General features: G+C 43.0%; 1 protein-coding gene across 4 annotated transcripts; it reads right to left on the minus strand.

Annotated features, from left to right (window-relative positions):
- Nucleotides 1–3,781: 3,781 nt before the first annotated feature.
- On the minus strand, nt 3,782–10,302 carry LOC129654035 (putative PRAME family member 26). Of its 4 annotated transcripts, none has more exons than XR_008715351.1 (4): nt 10,162–10,302; nt 9,078–9,395; nt 7,889–8,619; nt 3,782–3,833 (listed from the first exon to the last, which is right to left on the minus strand). XR_008715351.1 is itself a non-coding variant. In XM_055583642.1 (3 exons), the coding sequence occupies exons 2-3, from the start codon at nt 8,177–8,179 to the stop codon at nt 6,733–6,735; spliced, it is 465 nt and encodes a 154-aa protein (XP_055439617.1). In that variant the 5' UTR covers nt 8,180–8,619; nt 10,162–10,302; the 3' UTR covers nt 6,019–6,732. The 4 variants fall into 4 exon arrangements, 1 of the variants encoding a protein (XP_055439617.1); XR_008715350.1 differs by lacking the exon at nt 3,782–3,833 and adding an exon at nt 6,019–7,021 and having other exon boundaries at nt 10,162–10,300; XR_008715349.1 differs by lacking the exon at nt 3,782–3,833 and adding an exon at nt 6,019–7,033 and having other exon boundaries at nt 10,162–10,298.
- Nucleotides 10,303–19,973: the final 9,671 nt, after the last annotated feature.

A 19,973-nucleotide genomic window follows, 5' to 3' on the forward strand; every position in this document is an offset into this window, starting at 1 on the left:
AATTGGGCAAAACCAAGAAAAACATGAAAAGCATATGAAGTTTTTTTTTCCATGTACAGTTTTCATGCACGAATGTATTAGCCACACATACTATTCCTTTCATATCTAATTTTTTTTTTGGTAGCCTACTAGTGTTGATTTTCCCCAAATTTACATTTCAGGGAAATCTAAACATCTGGCTATAAATTGATGATAATGATTTCCTTCTCTGTGCAGTATAAGTATTTACTGCCATGTGAGGGTCTGTGTTTAACTGTCAGACCACAGGGTGACTGAGACACAGTCACTGCCCAACCTCTAGGACAACCACTGTCTAACAGGTGAGATTGTTATGGAACAAAAAATGTAATAGATACCTTTATCATAACATCAGCAATCTCACTCCTTAGCGACCCCATGGACTGCAGCCTACCAGGCTCTTCCATCCATGGGATTTTCCAGGCAAGAGTACTGGAGTGGGGTGCCATTGCCTTCTCCAGATTTGAAATCTATATCCACACAAAAATATTCACACTGATACTTATAGTAACTTTATTCATAATTGTCAAAACTTGCCAGCAACCAAGATGCCCTTCAGGAGGTGAGTCAAACTCTGATATATTCAGCAAATGGAATGTTATTAAACCATAAAAAAAATGTTACAGACCTAAATGTCTATTGTTAAGTGAAAAGGCTACATACTGTATGATTCCAAGAATATGACATTTTGGAAAGGGTGAAAATCTTGGTACAGCAAAATGATCCATTTCCAGGGATTGAGGGTTGGGGGACAGTTGAAGAGACAGATAAAAAAGGATTTTTTGAGCAATGAAAAATACTCTGTGACTCTACAGTGGTGGATACATGTCATTATACATATGCCCAGACCCACAGAATCAGTTCAGTCACTCAGTCATGTCCATCTCTTTGAGAACCCATGGACTGCAGCACGCCAGGCTTCCCTGTCCATCATCAACTCCCAGAGCTTGTTCAAACTCATGTCCATTGAGTTGGTGATGCCATCCAACCATCTCATCCTCTGTCATCTCCTTCTCCTCCTGCCTTTAATCTTTCCCAGCATCAGGGTCTTTTCCAATGAGTCAGTTCTTTGCATCAGGTGGCCAAAGTATTGAAGTTTCAGCTTCAACATCAGTCCTCCCAATGAATATTCAGGACTGATTTCCTTTAGGATTGACTGGTTTGATCTCCTTGCAGTCCAAGAGACTCTCCTTTAGGATTGACTGGTATGATCTTCTTGCAGTCCAAGAGAACCCCATGAACAGTATGAAAAGATCCACAGAATATTAAACACCAAAAGTGAACGTTAACATGAACTATGGACTATGTGTGACAATGATGTGTCAGTCTAGGCTAATCAGATATAATAAATGAAGCACTCTTTGGAGGATGTGCATTGAGGCAGAGTATGTGCCTGTGGTGGGAGCAGGAATTCAAAGAGAACTCTCTATACATTCTGCTCAATTTTACTGTGAACCTAAAACTGCTCTAAAAAATAAAGTCTACTCTTTAAAATATCATTGTAAGTCTTCCAGCCGTAAGAATATATTGATCTAAATATTTTGTTAAGAAGAAGCATTTCTCACTTGTGTGTGCTGGGTTCTAAGTGGCTTCAGTGGTGTCCAACTCTTTGTGACCCTATGGACCATAGCCTTCCAGGCTCCTCTGTCCATGGGATTCTCTAAGCAAGAATACTGGAGTTGGTTGCCAGGCCCTCCTTCAAGGGACCTTCCCAACCCAGGGATCGAACCCTCATCTCATGCCTCCTGCATCGGCAGGTGGGTTCTTTACCTGTAGTGCCACCACTAATTGATCTTTTAAGTCAGTTTAAAGTCAATCTCATTTGTTTGAGGCTCCAAATCAAATTAAAGATGTAAAAAAAAAATCCCTAAATTACTTTCCTGGTTTCAAAAGAACAGTTACATCTTTAATATTTATATAAACCATAGTGCAAGTATTTGTACTCAACTAGCATTTATAAAGAGCATGAGATTTCTTAAAGCTAGGAGACCTGAAGCTCAGAATGTCTATCACTAGAAATGAATCCAGTCTCTTCTATGCCCATTTTCTCTCCTTCTTGGTACTGGCTGCTAGAGCAGTTTGAGTAAATCATCATTCATTGGTTCAGTTCAGTTCAGTCACTCAGTTGTGTCCGACTCTTTGTGACCCCATGGACCACAGCACGCCAGGCCTCCCTGTCCATCACCAACTCCTGGAGTTGACCCAAACTCATGTCCATTGAGTCAGTGATGCCATCCAACCATGTCATCCTCTGTCGTCCCCTTCTCCTGCCCACAATCTTTCCCAGCATCAGGGTCTTTTCCAGTGAGTCAGCTCTTCGCATCAGGTGGCCAAAGTATTGGAGTTTCAGCTTCAGCATCAGTCCTTCCAATGAATACTCAGGACTGATCTACTTTAGGGTGGACTGGTTGGATCTCCTTACAGTCCAAGGGACTCTCAAGAGTCTTCTCCAACACCACAGTTCAAAAGCATCAATTCTTCAGTGCTCAGTTTTCTTTATAGTCCAACTCTCACATCCATACATGACCACTAGAAAAACCATAGCCTTGACGAGACAGACCTTTGTTGGCAAAGTAATGTCTCTGCTTTTTAATATGCTGTCTAGATTGGTCATAAATTTCCTTCCAAGTAGTAAGCATTTTTTAATTTCCTGGCTGCAGTCACCATCTGCAGTGCTTTTGGAACCCAGAAAAATAAAGTCAGCCACTGTTTCCCCACCTATTTGCCATGAAGTTACGGGACCAGATGCCATGATCTTAGTTTTCTGAATGTTGAGTTTTAAGCCAGTTTTTTCACTCTCCTCTTTCACTTTCATCAAAGGTATTTTAGTGCTTCTTTGCTTTCTGCCATAAGAGTGGTGTCATCTGCATATCTGAGGTTATTGATATTTCTCACAGCAATCTTGATTCCAGCTTGTGCTTCATCCAGCCCAGCGTTTCTCATGAGGTACCCTGCATATAAGTTAAATAAGCAGGGTGACAATATACAGCCTTGACGTACTCCTTTTCCTATTTGGAACCAGTCTGTTGTTCCATGTCCAGTTCTAACTGTTGCTTCCTGACCTGCATGTAGGCTTCTCAAGAGGCAGGTCAGGTGGTCTGGTATTCCCATCTCTTTCAGAATTTTCCATAGTTTTTGTGATCCACATAGTCAAAGGCTTTGGCATAGTCAAAAAAGCAGAAATAGATGTTTTTCTGGAACTCTCTTGCTTTTTTGATGATCCAGTGGATGTTGGCAATTTGATCTCTGGTTCCTTGCCTTTTCTAAATCCAGCTTGAACATCAGAAAGTTCATGGTTCACGTATTGCTGAAGCCTGGCTTGGAGAATTTTGAGCATTACTTTACTAGCATGTGAGATGAGTGCAATTGTGTAGTAGTTTGAGCACTCTTTGGCATTGCCTTTCTTTGGGATTGGATTGAAAACTGACCTTTTCCAGTCCTGTGGCCACTGCTGAGTTTTCCAAATTTGCTGGCATATTGAGAGCAGCACTTTCAGAGCATCATCTTTTAGGATTTGAAATAGCTCAACTGGAATTCCATCACCTCCAATAGCTTTGTTCGTACTGTTCATACTTGAAGTGGGCTTCCTAAGGCCTACTTGACATCACATTCCAGGATGTCTGGCTCTAGGTGAATTATCACACCATCATGATTATCTGGGCCATGAAGATCTTTTTTGTACAGTTCTTCTATGTATTCTTGCCACCTCTTCTTAAAAATGTTGAGTCCTTCCTTCTTTCCTTTTTTTTTTTTTTTTTTTTCTGTTGAAGTAAATAGAGGGTCAGCCAGGGAGATGAAGATACAGATGATGTCCACTAGGAGGGGAAAAGAAGAAAAGGAGCTGCATTATTGAGCTCTTATTGTCTGCTAGCTCCTACAGAAGAGCCTGGCAGGCTACCATCCACAGGGTCACAAACAGCTGGACACCACTGAAACCACTTAGCATGCAGCATGCACAAGTGAGAATCTTCTTCTTCTTTACAAAATATTTAGATCCATGTAGTCTTACGGCTGGAAGACTTACAATGGTATTTGAAAAAGTATGCCAGCTCCTGGGCCAAGCCCTCAAGAAGCATCATCTCACTGAATCCTACTAAAATCCCACAAATTGGGCATGCACCATTATCTTCATTTTAGAGGAAACTGAGCCCCCTCTGGCTTAAGATCCCTCCACTCCTATATCTCCTTCTTCCCCAGAGTCAATATCACAAGCCTGTGAATTCTTAGCAGGCTTTGGATGGACTTTGTTTAGGACCACTGTGTTGGGTAAATTTATGTGTCAATTTCATGTTGCAAAGGGGGTAGCAAGACAGTTGGAAAACATTAATCCCGCAGGGAGTACCTGTGAAAGTGTTTCTGGAAGAGATTAGCATCTGAACTGGTAGACTGAATGGGGAGATTTGCCCTCAACAATATAGGTAAGCATCATCCAATCCCTTGGGGGCTCAAATGGAAGAACTAGCTTCTGGCTTTTGAGACCGCAGCTTCTGGGATTTACACCAGTGGCCCCTGGTTCTTGTGCCTTTGGCCTCAGACTTGGAGATACACCATGAGTTCCACTGGATTTCAGCCTTAGCCTCCTTGAATTATGGCATGAGCTTTGCTAGTTCTCAGGCTTACAGACAGCAGACTGTGGGACTCCTTGATGTCTGCAATCATACAAGCCCATCCCCATAACAAATTCCTTCTAATTTATATCTATATATACAATTGACTCTTAAACAGCTTGCCTTTGAATTGCTCTTGTCCACAGAAAAGCCGATAATTTCCAATAAGAAATATAGTCCCACACCATCTATAGTTGGTTGAATCCATGGAAACTGAAGATAGGGAAGGATGACTATGAGATATATGTGGTATAAAACAGGTATTTTCTTATGTATCCCGATATGCTGAGGTCAAAACCTCTTATACAAGTCTTTCCTGATAGGGAGAGATGGGAATTGTAATGGGATTAATGTCAATCTCTTAATGACCAATCTAGCCCCTCAAAAGGCTATAATATTTTAGAACATGCATAAAAATGATAAAACCAATGTACGTGCCTGCATTATTTTCATATTTTACTAAAAGGAATTTGGATGTCTTTACCCATCACAGCTAGTTTAATTCAAAAGTATTTTGATCATCTGATGTAAACAGCTAACTCATTGGAAAAGTCCCTGATGCTGGGAAAGATTGAGGGCAAAAAGAGAAGAGAGTGTCAGAGGATGAGTTGGTTGGATGGTATTACTGATGCAATGGACATGAACTTGGGCAAACTTCGGGAGGTGGTGAGGGATAGGGAGGCCTGGCATGCTGCAATCCGTGGGGTTGCAAAGAGTTGGGCAAGACTGGGCGACTGAACAACGACAACACCCACTTATGATAGGCATGAGTTGATGAGGATCAAAGTCTCTAGTCTATCTGCAGTGTGGTTGACCCTTTCCCCAAATGGAAGCTTTGCCTCAATTAGTGAAACCCTTTCTGAGCACACACAATTGCCTGTAACTGAGAATTATGGACCCACTAGGAGAAACACAAGGACTTTTCATGTCCAGGGTCATGGCTTGAATCAGCAGTGAGGACCCTGCCAAGAGCTATTCATTCCAACAGCACATTGGATACAGTATATTCCTGTTTGGTGTGTATTCACCCACTTAATAGCCAAAGAAATAAGAGGTAAGAAATGCCTCAAATAGAATAAAGAACTGGCAAGAATAGTAAGGTTTTGGATCATAGCTAATTCAATGCTTCATTCTTTTGTCAATGTCTAGAGATTTCTGAGGTATAAACTGAAAAAATAAAACTGAATAATAAATCATGGAGGGCAGCAGTTGGTTTTCACTGCTGCTGCTGCTGCTAAGTCACTTCAGTCGTGTCCGACTCTGTGCGACCCCGTAGACAGCAGACCACCAGGCTCCCCCGTCCCTGGGATTCTTCAGGCAAGAACACTGGAGTGGGTTGCCATTTCCTTCTCCAATGCATGAAAGTGAAAAGTGAAAGTGAAGTCGCTCAGTCGTGTCCGACCCTCAGCAACCCCATGGACTGCAGCCTTCCAGACTCCTCCATCCATGGGATTTTCCAGGCACGAGTACTGGAGTGGGGTACCATTGGTTTTCACTGAGGATCCCTTTATTTCTGACCATTTCTTAACAACCTTAACAACATTTCAGTCAACTCAGGTATGACTCTAACAAGAGTATCTCAAGCCCTTTTCCCCCAAAGAAATTTAGGTTCACATTTCCAACTCTATAGGATACATGGCCCCCAAAGTCGTATCAAGTCCCCAAGCCAACATTTCCGCCTGCAATCCTGCACCTTTACTGGATCACCTTAACTTTTCCCACTTGAAGTAAACAGATGTGAAAAACCATTGATCTCTGCTCCTATACAATGCCACTGTAGCCTCATTTTAGTTTCCAATGAAGCTTTTGATGGAGGCATCAAATAGGCAGAACTATTGCAGTGGTAGGTAATAGGCTCCATGTGATAGAACATGTCATCACTGCAGTGAAGAAAGGGGCTGGAGCTAAGCCAGATGGTCCTGGGCTGTCCTAAGACTTTCAGAATCGCCTTCAACCCAGCCTGAAGCTGAGCAAATCTCCCTTGGAGTAAAACTCCTTGAGAGCTATAACTCTCCCGAGGGGCAGGATAAAATTCTTTACTTAAATTGGGCAGCCCAGCAGTATGGAGAAGCAGCTTCTCTGTGGCAGCCATGGATAGGATGTTCCCTCACAGACTGAAGGACCAGAGCTGGAAGCAGAGGCTCAGGGCAGGCAGGATGGCCTCAAGTTGGGAGTCCAAGATCTCACAGTCATCTAAGCCCAGTTCCTGGACAGTGGCTGCTACTTTCTCCAGCAGAATTTGAAGGATCACAGGCCTAAAGTTGGTCACAATGACCCCACTCATATCCAGGCCCTTTAGCTGACTGATGCTCGGACACTGGGACAGATGGATCAAGTCTGATTCCATGAGCAGGCAGTGCATTATTGCAAGGTTTTCCAAGCTGGTCTTCAGGCACCTGAGGAGAAATCTAGAAATTAGGTCTGAGAAATCGGGGAGTCAAGTGACCTCCAGGTGGGAGACAAATGATTTGACTAAAGTCAAGGTCTTTCTAACCACCTTCAAGTCAGCACCCAGGATGTCATCTCATTTTAGCCTGAGTCCCTTCACTTTCACTGTATGACCAGGTCAAATTCCCAGAACCTGGAAAATTCTTTTCCTCATCTCTCAAGCAGAGTACAACATATTCCACTTCTTTAAGAGGATGAATCAAGATAATGGATTTTCTATAACAAGCTCATAGAAGAGCCTGACACCTTGTCTCAATAAAGAGTAGGCATCACTGAATTGTTTTATTGGGGAGGAAGAAAAAATTCTCTCAAACCAGGCTTTTCTTCAATCATTTCTTGGTCCGAAGGCTTCCTTATCGCTTGGTCAGATAAGGCACCTCAGTGACATGAATGGAGAACCAACCTGGGCAAAACCCACAACATTAGCTAAGGTTGACAGTTAGCAGGGGCTCACTTACGTCCCTGCATCATCTGTAAACCACCTACAGCTTTTTACTATCCTTTTGGCTCCCATCATTTCCAGAATCTTTATTAAGATATATGGAGCAGAAAACAATCTTTTGAAGACAGGCGATATGAGACAGGCTCATTGTGGTCCCAAAGCTAGTGAGCATAGAGCTTCTCTTTAAAAACGTTAAAGTCTAATGTGGTCTCCCCCTCTTTCACTTTCCTATGTTCTTAAATCATCTGAACACAGATATCCCTTCCTAAGGCAGAAACCACAAACCCTCCATCAGCAGGTATGAACTCCCCAATCTGTAGCGCCTTAGTAGTGTGTCCCTTTCCAGAGTCTGGATCCAAGTTTGGCCTCCTACCTTGATTTCTGTGGTCGTGTGATACCACACTTCAGGACAGAGCTGCGGAGGAGAACATGCACATAACATGCCAGCGTGGTGTTCACTGTTACTCGGTCAGTGGTGCCAGTCTCACCTTAGCATCTGGTCCAGATGGCCACTGAGGAAGGAGGGACATTCCATAGAGAGATCCTGGAGGTGGTGCAGCTTGAGGAACCGAGAGGTAAATTGGACAACTTGCTGCTCCTGCTCCTTCTCCTCAAAGGCAGACACAAGAATGGGGGAGAGGATGAGTCTCTGTACGCTGTGCATCTGACCCAGGAGAGGAGCAAACAGGCTCAGGGTGGACAGCTGCCAGATGCAATTCACTTGCACCTCCTGGAGACTGTCTGCTGCTGCTGCTGCTGCTAAGTCACTTCAGTCGTGTCTGGACTCTCATCAAATGCAGAAACTTCATAAGGTTTTTGATGGGGATTGAATCAATCATCAGCTTCTTACAGCACAGGTATATCGAATCTTTTCTATCTGCTATCCACCGGATGATGTAGGTGAGGAATTCACCCATGGTCCTTTCCTTGAGACAAAGTTCTATGAACACCTCCAAGGGAGCCAAGGGTATTCCTTTCCTTATACTGTCCTCAGACTTTGGTGCCATCAGTGAGCTTGAGGACCCACAGTCCATGTCTCCAGATCACATGCTCCAGAAGTTCTGGCCAGTATTCCTTAAATCCAGCACCTGCAGTTTGCACCTCCTAATGGGAAACAGTAGATTGAGTGGGATGGTTTAAGATACATACTGAATGAAACCACAGTCTCCAAATTGAGGCAATATTCAGACTTCCTACTTGTGCTTACACTTAACCCTTCTAACATCAGCAGCTGCCTTGCCCTCTTCCCTCTCTGCCCCACCTTCCTCTGTCTCCTTTTCCCCCTCCATCCTCCACTTTGGATAGCTTTTCCATTTCCACTATCTTTAGCATCCCTGGGAGGAAATGGGGGTATATTCTCCTAGGCTCTCCTGCATCTTAGGCTCTCCTACACTTCCTGAAAGCATTTTCCAAAGTGAGCTCAGCTATGGCCAAGTCTCTGTGTTTCTTCATTGACATCATCAGAAGCCTCTGGTTCATTCCTTGGCCATCCACTCTCCCTGACACCAGCAGTCTCTTCATAGAAGTCTTTAAACTTGCCAATGTACCTGGATCAGACTCACCTTGGGTGAACCTTGTGGGTAAGCAAGGCATTAAGCCCATCCAGGATTGCTTCTAAAGTTCCCTTGTGAGGCATGTGCATCAGGCCCCCCAGAGGCAGATGGACCAAGGGCCAGGCTCGCACCATGGCCTTCAGAGTCTGTGTGTCTCCCATAGAAGGCCTTCATGAACAGTGGCAGGAAGAGCTCAGCGGGCAGAAACTCCAGAGCAGCGATAGCCGAGGCTTCATCCTTCAGCAGGCTCCCTGCTGCTAGTTCCAGGAGTCTAAGTGGGGTCTGGACACTTATTCTGACTCTCCTTCAAAAGGAAATCTGTGAAAACTGTCAGGGAACAAGGTATATTTCTCAGGCCAAGCAGGAACACACATTAGTCTGTTTCCCAGCCTTCAGAGGAACAAACTCAGGGCCAAAGTCACTGCTCTGACAGGGGTGGAAGAGCCTCAAGTTTTCCCAGTTCCACTCTAAGCTCAGTGGACACAATGCCGTAGCTCTGCCTCTCCTGGCATCAGAACAAGTATCCCACAAGTACCGAGGAGGGAGAAAGGTAACCACTGTTCATCTCCTTCCACTGTTTTGTGAATTATGTCCCACTGAGAAGTGGGTACAAAGGAACCTGAAACCTGATCCCCATCTTTTTGCAGGTAAAACTTTCAGTCCATCACTTAGGGCCATAACTCTGGGAAGGGAGCTATCATGTGGACCAATGCAGCCTCTTTCCTCAGTTCCCAGTTAATCTGGCTGGTAAAGATTAATAAGATAGCTCTAAAATGAATGCCATTTGTGCACCAAGTATTTTTTAAAATGTATTAGATGTCAAGAAATAAATTTCAAACAGATAGGTTATTTTCCTTAAAAAGAATATCTGCTTGGTTAAGATATTTAAAATGATATAAACCAAAGTCCAAATCAACATTCTGGGGATTATAGCAACAGTAAACTGAAAGGCAAAACCAAAGCCTTAAATCTGTTCATCTGAAAAGAAATAAAAAGAAAAACTCTCCCTTCCATCCAGAGTTGCCTGTCACCATTTGAGACCTGCAGACGGTGGATAAGATGAGAGTGTCCTTTTATGAGGCTGATAACTTACCAGCTGTGCTATGGTTGGTGGGGTGCTCAGATCTTAGATCTGGTAGAGAACCCAGGAGTCATTCCAGAGGGAGAAATCTCTGCATCTCTTCTTCAATGCCTGAGGTTTTTATAGGCCTTTCTAATCACAACGTCCCCCTTTCCAACTGTTAACACCTAATCAGAGGCAAAAGCATCATTAGATTCCAAAGTGTCCATCAGGTTAATCCTGATTAGATCTTTGCCTATATCCAGGTGAAGTGATTGAATCAGATATTCATTCAAGAAAGAGTATGGAGAAGGGATGGATTCAAAGAATAATTCATTGATTCACTCCACAAATCTTGATTGAGTTTCACTAACAGGAATAGTTGCAGCCTTGAGTATAAGAGACAAAGAAGGGTTTAAACAGTTTCTGAGATTATAAATAAAAACCAAAATGAAAATTATCATTATTGAGGGATTTTGGGCCATATCAAAATTATGAAACTGTTCCAGAATTGAAATAGTTTCCAGACAGTTGTGTCATTCCCCAAAGAAGCATCACAAAGTTGTCCCTATATCAGAATGTCAATTAGGTGTTATGTAGGTAATGTAGGAGATTGTGAGCTAATTCAGGAAGCAAAGGAAATGAAATTGGGGATGTGCTTAGTCCTCCAGAGTTAAGTCAGGCTTATTTAAAGCAGGTCAGGTTAAAATCACAATGAGAAGTAAGGGTGAGGGCTGGACATTGTGGAGCTGGGCATTCCTAAAGGTGTATTGAATCTTTTCTATCTGCCATCCACTGGCAGAATGACTCAAGTGTGAAGTGTGGCATCACATGACCACAGAAATCAAGGTAGGAGGTCAAACTTCGATCCCGACCTTGGAATGACTCAAGATAGTGTATAAAATTGGGTTTATTTTTCTTATTTTCTTATTACATTTTTACCAAAAACCCATGTTTTCCAAAACTAAAACAAAAAAGTAATGTGAATTGTATCATTTTAAAAATGTAACATCTTTTATTGTTGTTGTTCAATCACTCCATCCGTTCTGACTTTTCATGACCCCACCGACTGCTGCGCGCCAGGGCTCCCTGTTCCTCACAATCTCCTGGAGTTTGCTCAAGTTCATGTCCATGTAACATCTTTGTTGGGATATAATTTACTACTATGCAGTTCATCTTTTTCCTAATTTAATTTTTATCTTATATTGAGTTATATTTGATTTAAAACACTGTGTTCATTTCAGATGTATAGGTAATTGATTCAGTTATCCATATACACATATCCATTCTTCATCCCATACAGGTTGAATCTTTTCCTATAAAGGAATATTATAGAATATTGAGCAGAGTTCCTCCTCTACACAGGACTCTGGCCTGACTTCCAGGTGCAAGAAACCCAGGGAGACTTGAAGGGAAGGAAACCTACTGTGAACTCAAGGGAAGGGAAGGGGCCAGGAGGACAACCCTCCCAAAATGTACCCCCAATTGCCAAATGCCTCTGGTCTCCTTGTGGATTTTGGACCCAGGTGGGTTCTGGGTCCTCTCCTACATGAGGCCAGGTACAACTGTCCTGCAACTGAGACTTTTCAAGAGCAGGGACACAGGACTGTGTGAGCACACCTGAGGCAGCGGGGCCCTGACTCTGCACCTGATAGACAGATAGGGCTCACCTACACTGCAGGCCCTGGGATGGTCCTGGTCTCAGCCCCTCCGTCTCTCCCTCCCAGAGATCCAGAGTCCTGTAGGTGTGGTTCTGCCCTTGATTTCTGTTGATCCCATTGGAAGTTGCCCCAGCATTCAGTCAGGCCCCAGGTTCTAGAAGAGGATACATTGGTGGGCTGCAGAGAAGGCTCTGAGCTGGCTCATGCTGGGAGAGGGGGCTGGATGCACAGAAAGAAACATTCTAAATGTTTTTGTGTGGGTGTAGATTCCAATTCATTCAGGGACAACAAAGAAGTGAGACTGCTGCATAGTATGATAACAGCATATATTACATTTTTATTCCTTGACAATCTCACCTGTTGGCAGAGATTGGCCCATAGGGCAGGGACTGTCTCTCTGCCACCCTGTGGTTCCACAACTGAACATGGACCCTGGTGCCATAGTAAGCACTTTTAACTGCATAGTGAATGGAAATCATTACCATCAGTTTATAACCAAATGTTACCTTTTTCTGAAATGTAAATTTGGGAAAAATCAACTTTAAATGGCTATCAATAATTTAAAAATTTGGATATGAAAAAAATAGCATTTGTGATGAATATATTTGTATATGAAAGAAGACCTGATATGTTTTCCAGGTTTTGCCCAAGTAAGACAGGCCAACACTCAGGGTAAAATATCCCAATAATACATTTAGAACAAGCATCTTCCCTGAAACTCCTCCTCATCCCAGGTTCCCCTCCCGAGAGTTCAGTGTAGTTTGCCTTCTAGACCTCTCTGTGACTTTCTACACATTTATATGAACATATAGAAATGTCTGCTTTCATCTTTCTTGTAGAAACTGCCATTGTGGTTTTGATAATCTTGCTTATTTTCACTTGAGGATAGGTCTTAAAGATCTATCCTCATTGATATCAGCTGGCATATAGTATTCAATAAAATGAATGTCTCACAGTTTAACCCTTTGCTTATGTATGTACATTTGATTGTGATTTTTTTTTTTTTTTTTACTGTTAACACCCATAGACTCCCCAGATAGCGCTAGTGGTAAAGAATCCACCTGCCAATGCTGGAGACACAAGAGACTGGAGTTTGATCCCTGAGTCCAGAAGATTCCCTTGGAGAAGGCAATGGCAACCCACTCCAGTGTTCTTGCCTGGAGAATTTCTTGGACAGAGGAGCCTGGCAGGCTATACAGTCCATGGGGTCATAAAGTCCATGGGGATAGAACTTTCACTTTCACTTTAAAGAGGAAACACTCGTCAACTAACTTTTTCATCAATAAGGGAACCCCTTTTATTTGTAATGAACTTTCTTCCACGATTAGCAGTTTTCAAAATTTTGAGCTCCTCTGCCACCTTGGTTTCTCAGATCTAATTGTGTGTTTTCTCCCCAGGTGCCTGAAGACCCCACTGGTAAACCTCCCAGTAACTAACTGCTGGCTTACAGAATCAGATTTGACCCCTCTGTCCCCATGTCTGGACATCTGTCAACTCTAAGGCCTGAATCTAAGTGGTGTCACCATGACTGAAATTAGTCCTGGGCTCCTCCAAGCTCTACTGAAGAAACTTGCAGCCACTCTCCAGAAACTGCACTCAGAGCAGTGTGGGATCATGGACTTTTAACTCGATGCCACCCTGCCTGCCCTGAGCAACCGCTTCCAGCCTAAGGCCTTTACCCTCTGTGGGGACCTCCACTCCATGGCCATCTTGGAGAAACTGCTGAGTCACACTGCTGGGCTGCTCAGTTAAAAGGAAGAGTTTTATCCTGCCCCTTGGGAAACCTATAGCTCTCATGGAGCCCTTCATTGGGCAGACTTGCCCAGCTTCAGGCTGAGCAGATTGAGACTATGAGAGGCTTTGGAGGTCCGAGGGCCATCTGACTTAACTCCAGTCCATGTCCTTGCTGGGGCAATAATATATTCTATCATGAAGAGCCCTTTCTATGCCACTGCAATTCTCCTGCCTAATTGGGTACATCTATCAAAAGCATTTTCCTGGGCAGTTGAAAACTGAAATCTAGGACACAGGTGTATGGTGAAGGGAACAGAGACCCATGTTTCCAGATGTCAGCTCAATTTGAATGTGAAAAAGAAAGATGATTTGTGTGTGTGCGTGCATGCTCAGTCGTGTCCACCTCTTTTGCAACTGCGTGGATGGTAGCCGCTAGTCTCCTCAATTGATGGGATTCTCCAGGCAAGAATATTGGCGTGGGTTGCCATATTCCAGTGGATCTTCCCGACCCAGTAACTGAACCCACATCTCTTGCATCTGCTCCATTGGCAGGTGAATTCTTTACCACTGTGCCATCTGGGAAGCCCACCGGTCATTTAGAAGGTTTGCAGAACTGCTTTGGAAAATGTTGACTAGGAGAGTTGATGGGACTTTCTGGGACATGTATTTACAATCAGAAGCATGAACTTAAGGTTCTGGATGTAAATGTGGGCTTGTGATATATGTTGCAATAGTCCCTAAGTCCCTAAATCACAGCAAGATCCTCTATGACCCACCTCCCAGAGTAATGGAAATAAAAGCAAAAATAAACAAATGGGACCTAATTAAACTTAAAAGCTTTTGCACAACAAAGGAAACTATAAGCAAGGTGAAAAGGCAGCCTTCAGAATGGGAGAAAATAGTAGCAAATGAAACAACTGACAAAGAATTAATCTCCAGAATATACAAGCAGCTCACGCAACTCAATATCAGAAAAATGGGCCAAAGAACTAAACAGACATTTCTCCAAAGAAGACATACAGATGGATAACAAACACATGAAAAGATGCTCAACATCACTTCATCAAATCAGATCAGTCGCTCAGTCGTGTCTGACTCTTTGCGACCCCATGAATTGCAGCACGTCAGGCCTCTCTGTCCATCACCAACTCCCAGAGTTCACTCAGACTCACGTCCATCGAGTCAGCAATGCCATCCAGCCATCTCATCCTCTGTCGTGCCCTTCTCCTCCTGCCCGCAATCCCTCCCAGCATCAGAGTCTTTTCCAATGAGTCAACTCTCAGCATGAGGTGGCCAAAGTACTGGAGTTTCAGCTTTAGCATCATTCCTTCCAAAGAAATCCCAGGGCTGATCTCCTTCAGAATGGACTGGTTGGATCTCCTTGCAGTCCAAGGGACTCTCAAGAGTCTTCTCCAACACCACAGTTCAAAAGCATCAGTTCTTCGGCACTCAGCCTTCTTCACAGTCCAACTCTCACATCCATACATGACCACAGGAAAAACCATAGCCTTGACTAGACGGACCTTTGTTGGCAAAGTAATGTCTCTGCTTTTGAATATGCTATCTAGGTTGGTCATAACTTTCCTTCCAAGAAGTAAGCGTCTTTTAATTTCATGGCTGCAGTCACCATCTGTAGTGATTTTGGAGCCCAGAAAAATAAAGTCTGACACTGTTTCCACTGTTTCCCCATTTCCCATGCATGCAAATCAAAACCACAGTGACATACCATCTCACACCGGTAAGAATGGCTGCTATCAAAAAGTGTACAAACAATAAATGCTGGAGAGGATGTGGAGAAAAGGGAACCCTCTTACACTGTTGGTGGGAATGCAAGCTAGTACAGCCACTATGGAGAACAGTGTGGAGATTCCTTAAAAAACTGGAAATAGAACTGCCATATGACCCAGCAATCCCACGGGTGGGCATACACACCAAGAAAACCAGAATTGAAAGAGACACATGTACCCCAGTGTTCATCACAGCACTGTTTACCATAGCCAGAACATGGAAGCAACCTAGATGTCCATCGGCAGATGAATGGATAAGAAAGTTTTGGTACATAAACACAATGGAATATTACTCAGCTATAGAAAAGAATGCATTTGAGTCAGTTCTAATGAGGTGGATGAAACTGGAGCCTATTTTACAGAGTGAAGTAAGTCAGAAAGAAAAACACCAATACAGTATATTAATGCATATATATGGAATTTAGAAAAATGGTAATGACAGCCCTATATGCGAGACAGCAAAAGAGACACAGATGTAAAGAACAGATTTTTGGACTCAGTGGGAGAAGGCACAGGTGGGATGATTTGAGAGAATAGCATTGAAACATGTATATTACCATATGTGAAATAAATGACCAGTCCATATTTGATGCATGAAACAGGGCTCTCAAAGCTGGTGCACTGGGACAGCCTAGAGGGATGGGATGGGGAGGAAGGTGGGAGGGGGTTTCAGGATGGGGGGACACATGTACATCCGTGGCTGGTTCATGTCAATGTATGGCAAAAACCACCATGATATTGTAAAGTAATTAGCCTCCAATTAAAATAAATAAATTTAAAATGAAAGAAATGGTCAGAAATAAAGAGACCCTCAGTGTAAACCGACTGATGCGTCCATGATATATTGTATTGTTTTCTCAGTTTATACCTCAGGAATCTCCAGCTACTAGTAAATAATTTTTAAAAGGCAGTTAGTTGTCTGTGATGAAACCCAAACATTCCCACCAGTCCTTTATTCTGTCTAAAGCATGTCTTACCTGCCTACTTATTTCTGTGACTGTTCACTGGATCAATGCACACAAAGGGGAACATTCTCAGTGTCCAATGAGCCATTGGAGTGACGAGCTCTTGGCAGGGCCCTCACGGCTGACTCAGGTAATGACCATGGACATGATAATTCCTCTTGGTCCCCCTGGTGGGCCCATTAGTCTCAGTTCCTGGCCTTTCTGTGTGCTGGGAAAGGGCTTCACTACAGAGTCAAGGCCCCCAGTTCTGGAATGGGTCCTCATACTACAGATATGCCTGTTTCTTGTTCTCACCAACTCATGACTGTCATGAATGGGTAGTTGTCTTTCTTGTATTAAACAAGCTGTCCCCAATAAAATCATTAAGATTCCTTTAGGAAAATACTAAAACCATATAGGCATGTAACACTGTCTTAGCATTTCTAAGCCACATTTGAAAAATCATATCCTTTGGCAGGGTAGGTAATGTCATGAGAGATGGATATTATTTCTATAAAACCCACTATGTCATCTTATCAGGAAAGACTAGTGTAGTATAGCATGTCTTATCATGCAGGACATATAACAAACACCTCTTTTTTTTTTTTCTATTTCAAAATTTTATTTTATTTATTTATTTTTGGCTGTGCTAGGTCCTCACCACTGAACTGGATTTTTTTTTTTCTTTCTCTAATTGTGGTGAGTGGGGGCCACTCTCTAGCTATGGTGCACAAGCCTGTCACTATGGTGGCTCCTCCCGTTGCAGAGCACAGGCACAAGCAGCCAGGGCGCTTGGGTTTAACAGAAGTGGCTTCCAGGCTCTGGAGCACAAGCTCAGTGGTTGTGGTGGATGGGTCCAGCCTCCCCATGACATGTGGAATCCTCCCAGACCAGAGATGGCAACTGTGTCTCTCATATTGGCAGGCAGACTCCTCACCACTGAGCCACCAGGGAAACCCTAAACACCTCTTGTTAGTGTTGCTAAGTCATGTTGTTGCTAAGCTGCTAAGTCATGTCCTACTCTTTGTGAGCCCACGGACTGCAGAATGCCAGGCTTTCCTGTCCTTCATCATCTCCCAGAGTTTGGTCACACTCATGTCTATTGAATTCGGTGATTCCATCTAACCATCTCATTCTCTTATCGCCCCCTTTCCCTCATCCCCTCAATCATTCCTAGCATCAAAGTCTTTTCCAATGAGTCAGTTCTTCATATCAGATGTTCAAAGTTTTGGAGTTTCAGCTTCAGCATCAGTCTTTCCAATGAATATTCAGGATTGATTTCCTTTAGGATTGACTGGTTTGATTTCCTTGCTGTCCAAAGGACTCTAGAGAGTCTTCTCCAGCACCACACTTCAAAAGCATCAGTTCTTTGGTGCTCATCCTTCTTCTAATATCTGTACATGACTACTGGGAAAACCATAGCTCTGACTAGATGGACCTTTGTCAGCAAAGTGATGTCTTTGCTTATTAAAACTCTGTCTAGGTTTGCCACAGCCTTTCTTCCAAGGAGCAAGTGTCTTTTAATTTCGCAGCTACAGTCACTATCTGCAGAGATTTTGGAGCCCAAGAAAATAAAATGTGTTGCTGTTTCTACTTTTTCTCCATCTACTTGCCTTGAAGTGATGGGACCAGATGCCATGATCTCAATTTTTTGAATGTTGAGTTTTAAGCCAGCTTGTTCACTCTCCTCTTTCACCTTCATCAAGAGGCTCTTTAGTTCCTTTTCACCTTCTGCCACTCAAGTGGTTTCATCTGCATATCTGAGTTTGTTGATATTTCTCCTGGAACTCGTGATTCCAGCCTATGATTCATTCAGCCTGGCATTTTACATGATGTACTCTGGGCTTCCCTGGTAGCTCAGCTGGTAAAGAATCTACCTACAATTCAGGAGACCCAGTTCAATCCTTGGGTTGGAAAAATCCCCTAGAGAAGGGATAGGCTCCCCACTCCAATATTCCTGGGCTTCCCTGGTGGCGCAGACAGTAAAGAATCTGCCGGCAATATGGGAGACTTGGGTTCAATCCCTGGGTTGGGAAGATCCTCTGGAGGAGGGCATGGCAACCCACTCCAGTATTCTTGCCTGGAGAATCTCCATGAACAGAGGAGTCTGGCCAACTACAGTCCCTGGGGTCACAAAGAGTTGGACATGACTGAGTGACTAAGCACAGTACTCATATATAAGTTAAATAAGCAAGGTGACAATATACAGCCTTGATGTACTCCCTTCCCAACTTGGAACCAATCAGTTTTTTCATGTAAGGTCCTGTTGCCTCTTGACCTGCATACAGGCTTCTTAGGAGACAGATAAGGCGGCCTAGTATTCCTTTCTCTTTAAGAATTTTCCACAGTTTGTTGTGATCAACGCTGTCAAAGCCTTTAGCATTGTCAATAAAGCAGAAGTAGATGTGGGGGTTTTTTGGAATTCGATTACTGTTTCTATGATTTCTATGTTAGCAATTTGATTTCTGGTTCCTTTGCCTTTTCTAAATCCAGCTTATACATCTGGAAGTGCTCAGTTCACCTATTGTTGAAGCCTAGCTTGAAGGATTTTGAACATTACCTTGCTCGCATGTGAAATGAGCACAATTGTATGGCAGTTTTAACATTTTTGGCATTGCCTTTCTTAGGGATTAGAAGGAAAACTGACCTTTTCCAGTACTGGGGCCACTGCTGAGTTTTCCAAATTTGCTGGCATATTGAGTGCAGCACTTTCACAGCATCATCTTTTAGGATTTGAAATGGCTTAGCTGTAATTTCATGACCTCCACTAGCTTTGTTCATAATGATGCTTTCTAAGGCCTACTTGACTTCACATTACAGGATATCTGGTTCTAGGTGAGTGACCACACCATCCTTGTTATCCAGGTCATTAAGACCTTTTTTGTATAGTTCTTCTATGTATTCTTGCCACCTATTCTTAGTCCCTTCTGTTAGGTCTTTACCATTTGTTTCCTTTATTGTGCCCATCTTTGCCTGAAGTGTTCCCTTGATATCTCCAATTTTCTTAAAGAGATCTGAAGTCTTTCCCATTCTGCTTTTTTCCTCTATTTCTTTGCATTGTTCGCTTAAGAAGACTTTCTTATCTCTCCTTACTATTCTCTAGAACTCTGCATTCTGATGGGTATATCTTTCCCTTTCTCTTTTTCCTTTTGCTTCTCTTCTTTTTCTCTTTTGCTATTTGTAGGGCCTACTCAGACAACCACTTTGCCTTCTTGCATTTCTCTTTCTTGGGGATGGTTTTGGTTACCACCTACTATACAATGTTACAAACCTCCATCCATAGTTCTTCAGGTACTCTGTCTACCAGATCTAATCCCTTGAATCTATTTTTCATCTCCATTGTGTAATCTTAAGGGATTTGATTTAGGTCATACCTGAATGGCCTAGTGGTTTTCCCTGCTTTAATGTAAGCCTGAATTTTGCAATAAGGAGCTGATAATCTAAGCCATAGTCAGCTCCAGGTCTTGTTTTTGCTGACTGTATAGAGCTTCTCCATCTTCTGTTGCAAAAAAATATAATCAATCTGATTTCAGTATTAACCATCCAATGATCTCCGTGCATAGAGTCTTCCCTTGTGTTTATGGAATAAGATGTTTGCTATGACCAGTGTGTTCTCTTGGCAATATTCTGTTGTCCTTTACCCTACTCCATTTTGTATCCCTAGACCAAATTTGCCTGTTACTCCAGGTATCTCTTGACTTCCTACTCTTGCATTCCAA

Source organism: Bubalus kerabau, chromosome 5, assembly GCF_029407905.1.
Source record: "Bubalus kerabau isolate K-KA32 ecotype Philippines breed swamp buffalo chromosome 5, PCC_UOA_SB_1v2, whole genome shotgun sequence".
NCBI lineage: Eukaryota > Metazoa > Chordata > Mammalia > Artiodactyla > Bovidae > Bubalus > Bubalus kerabau.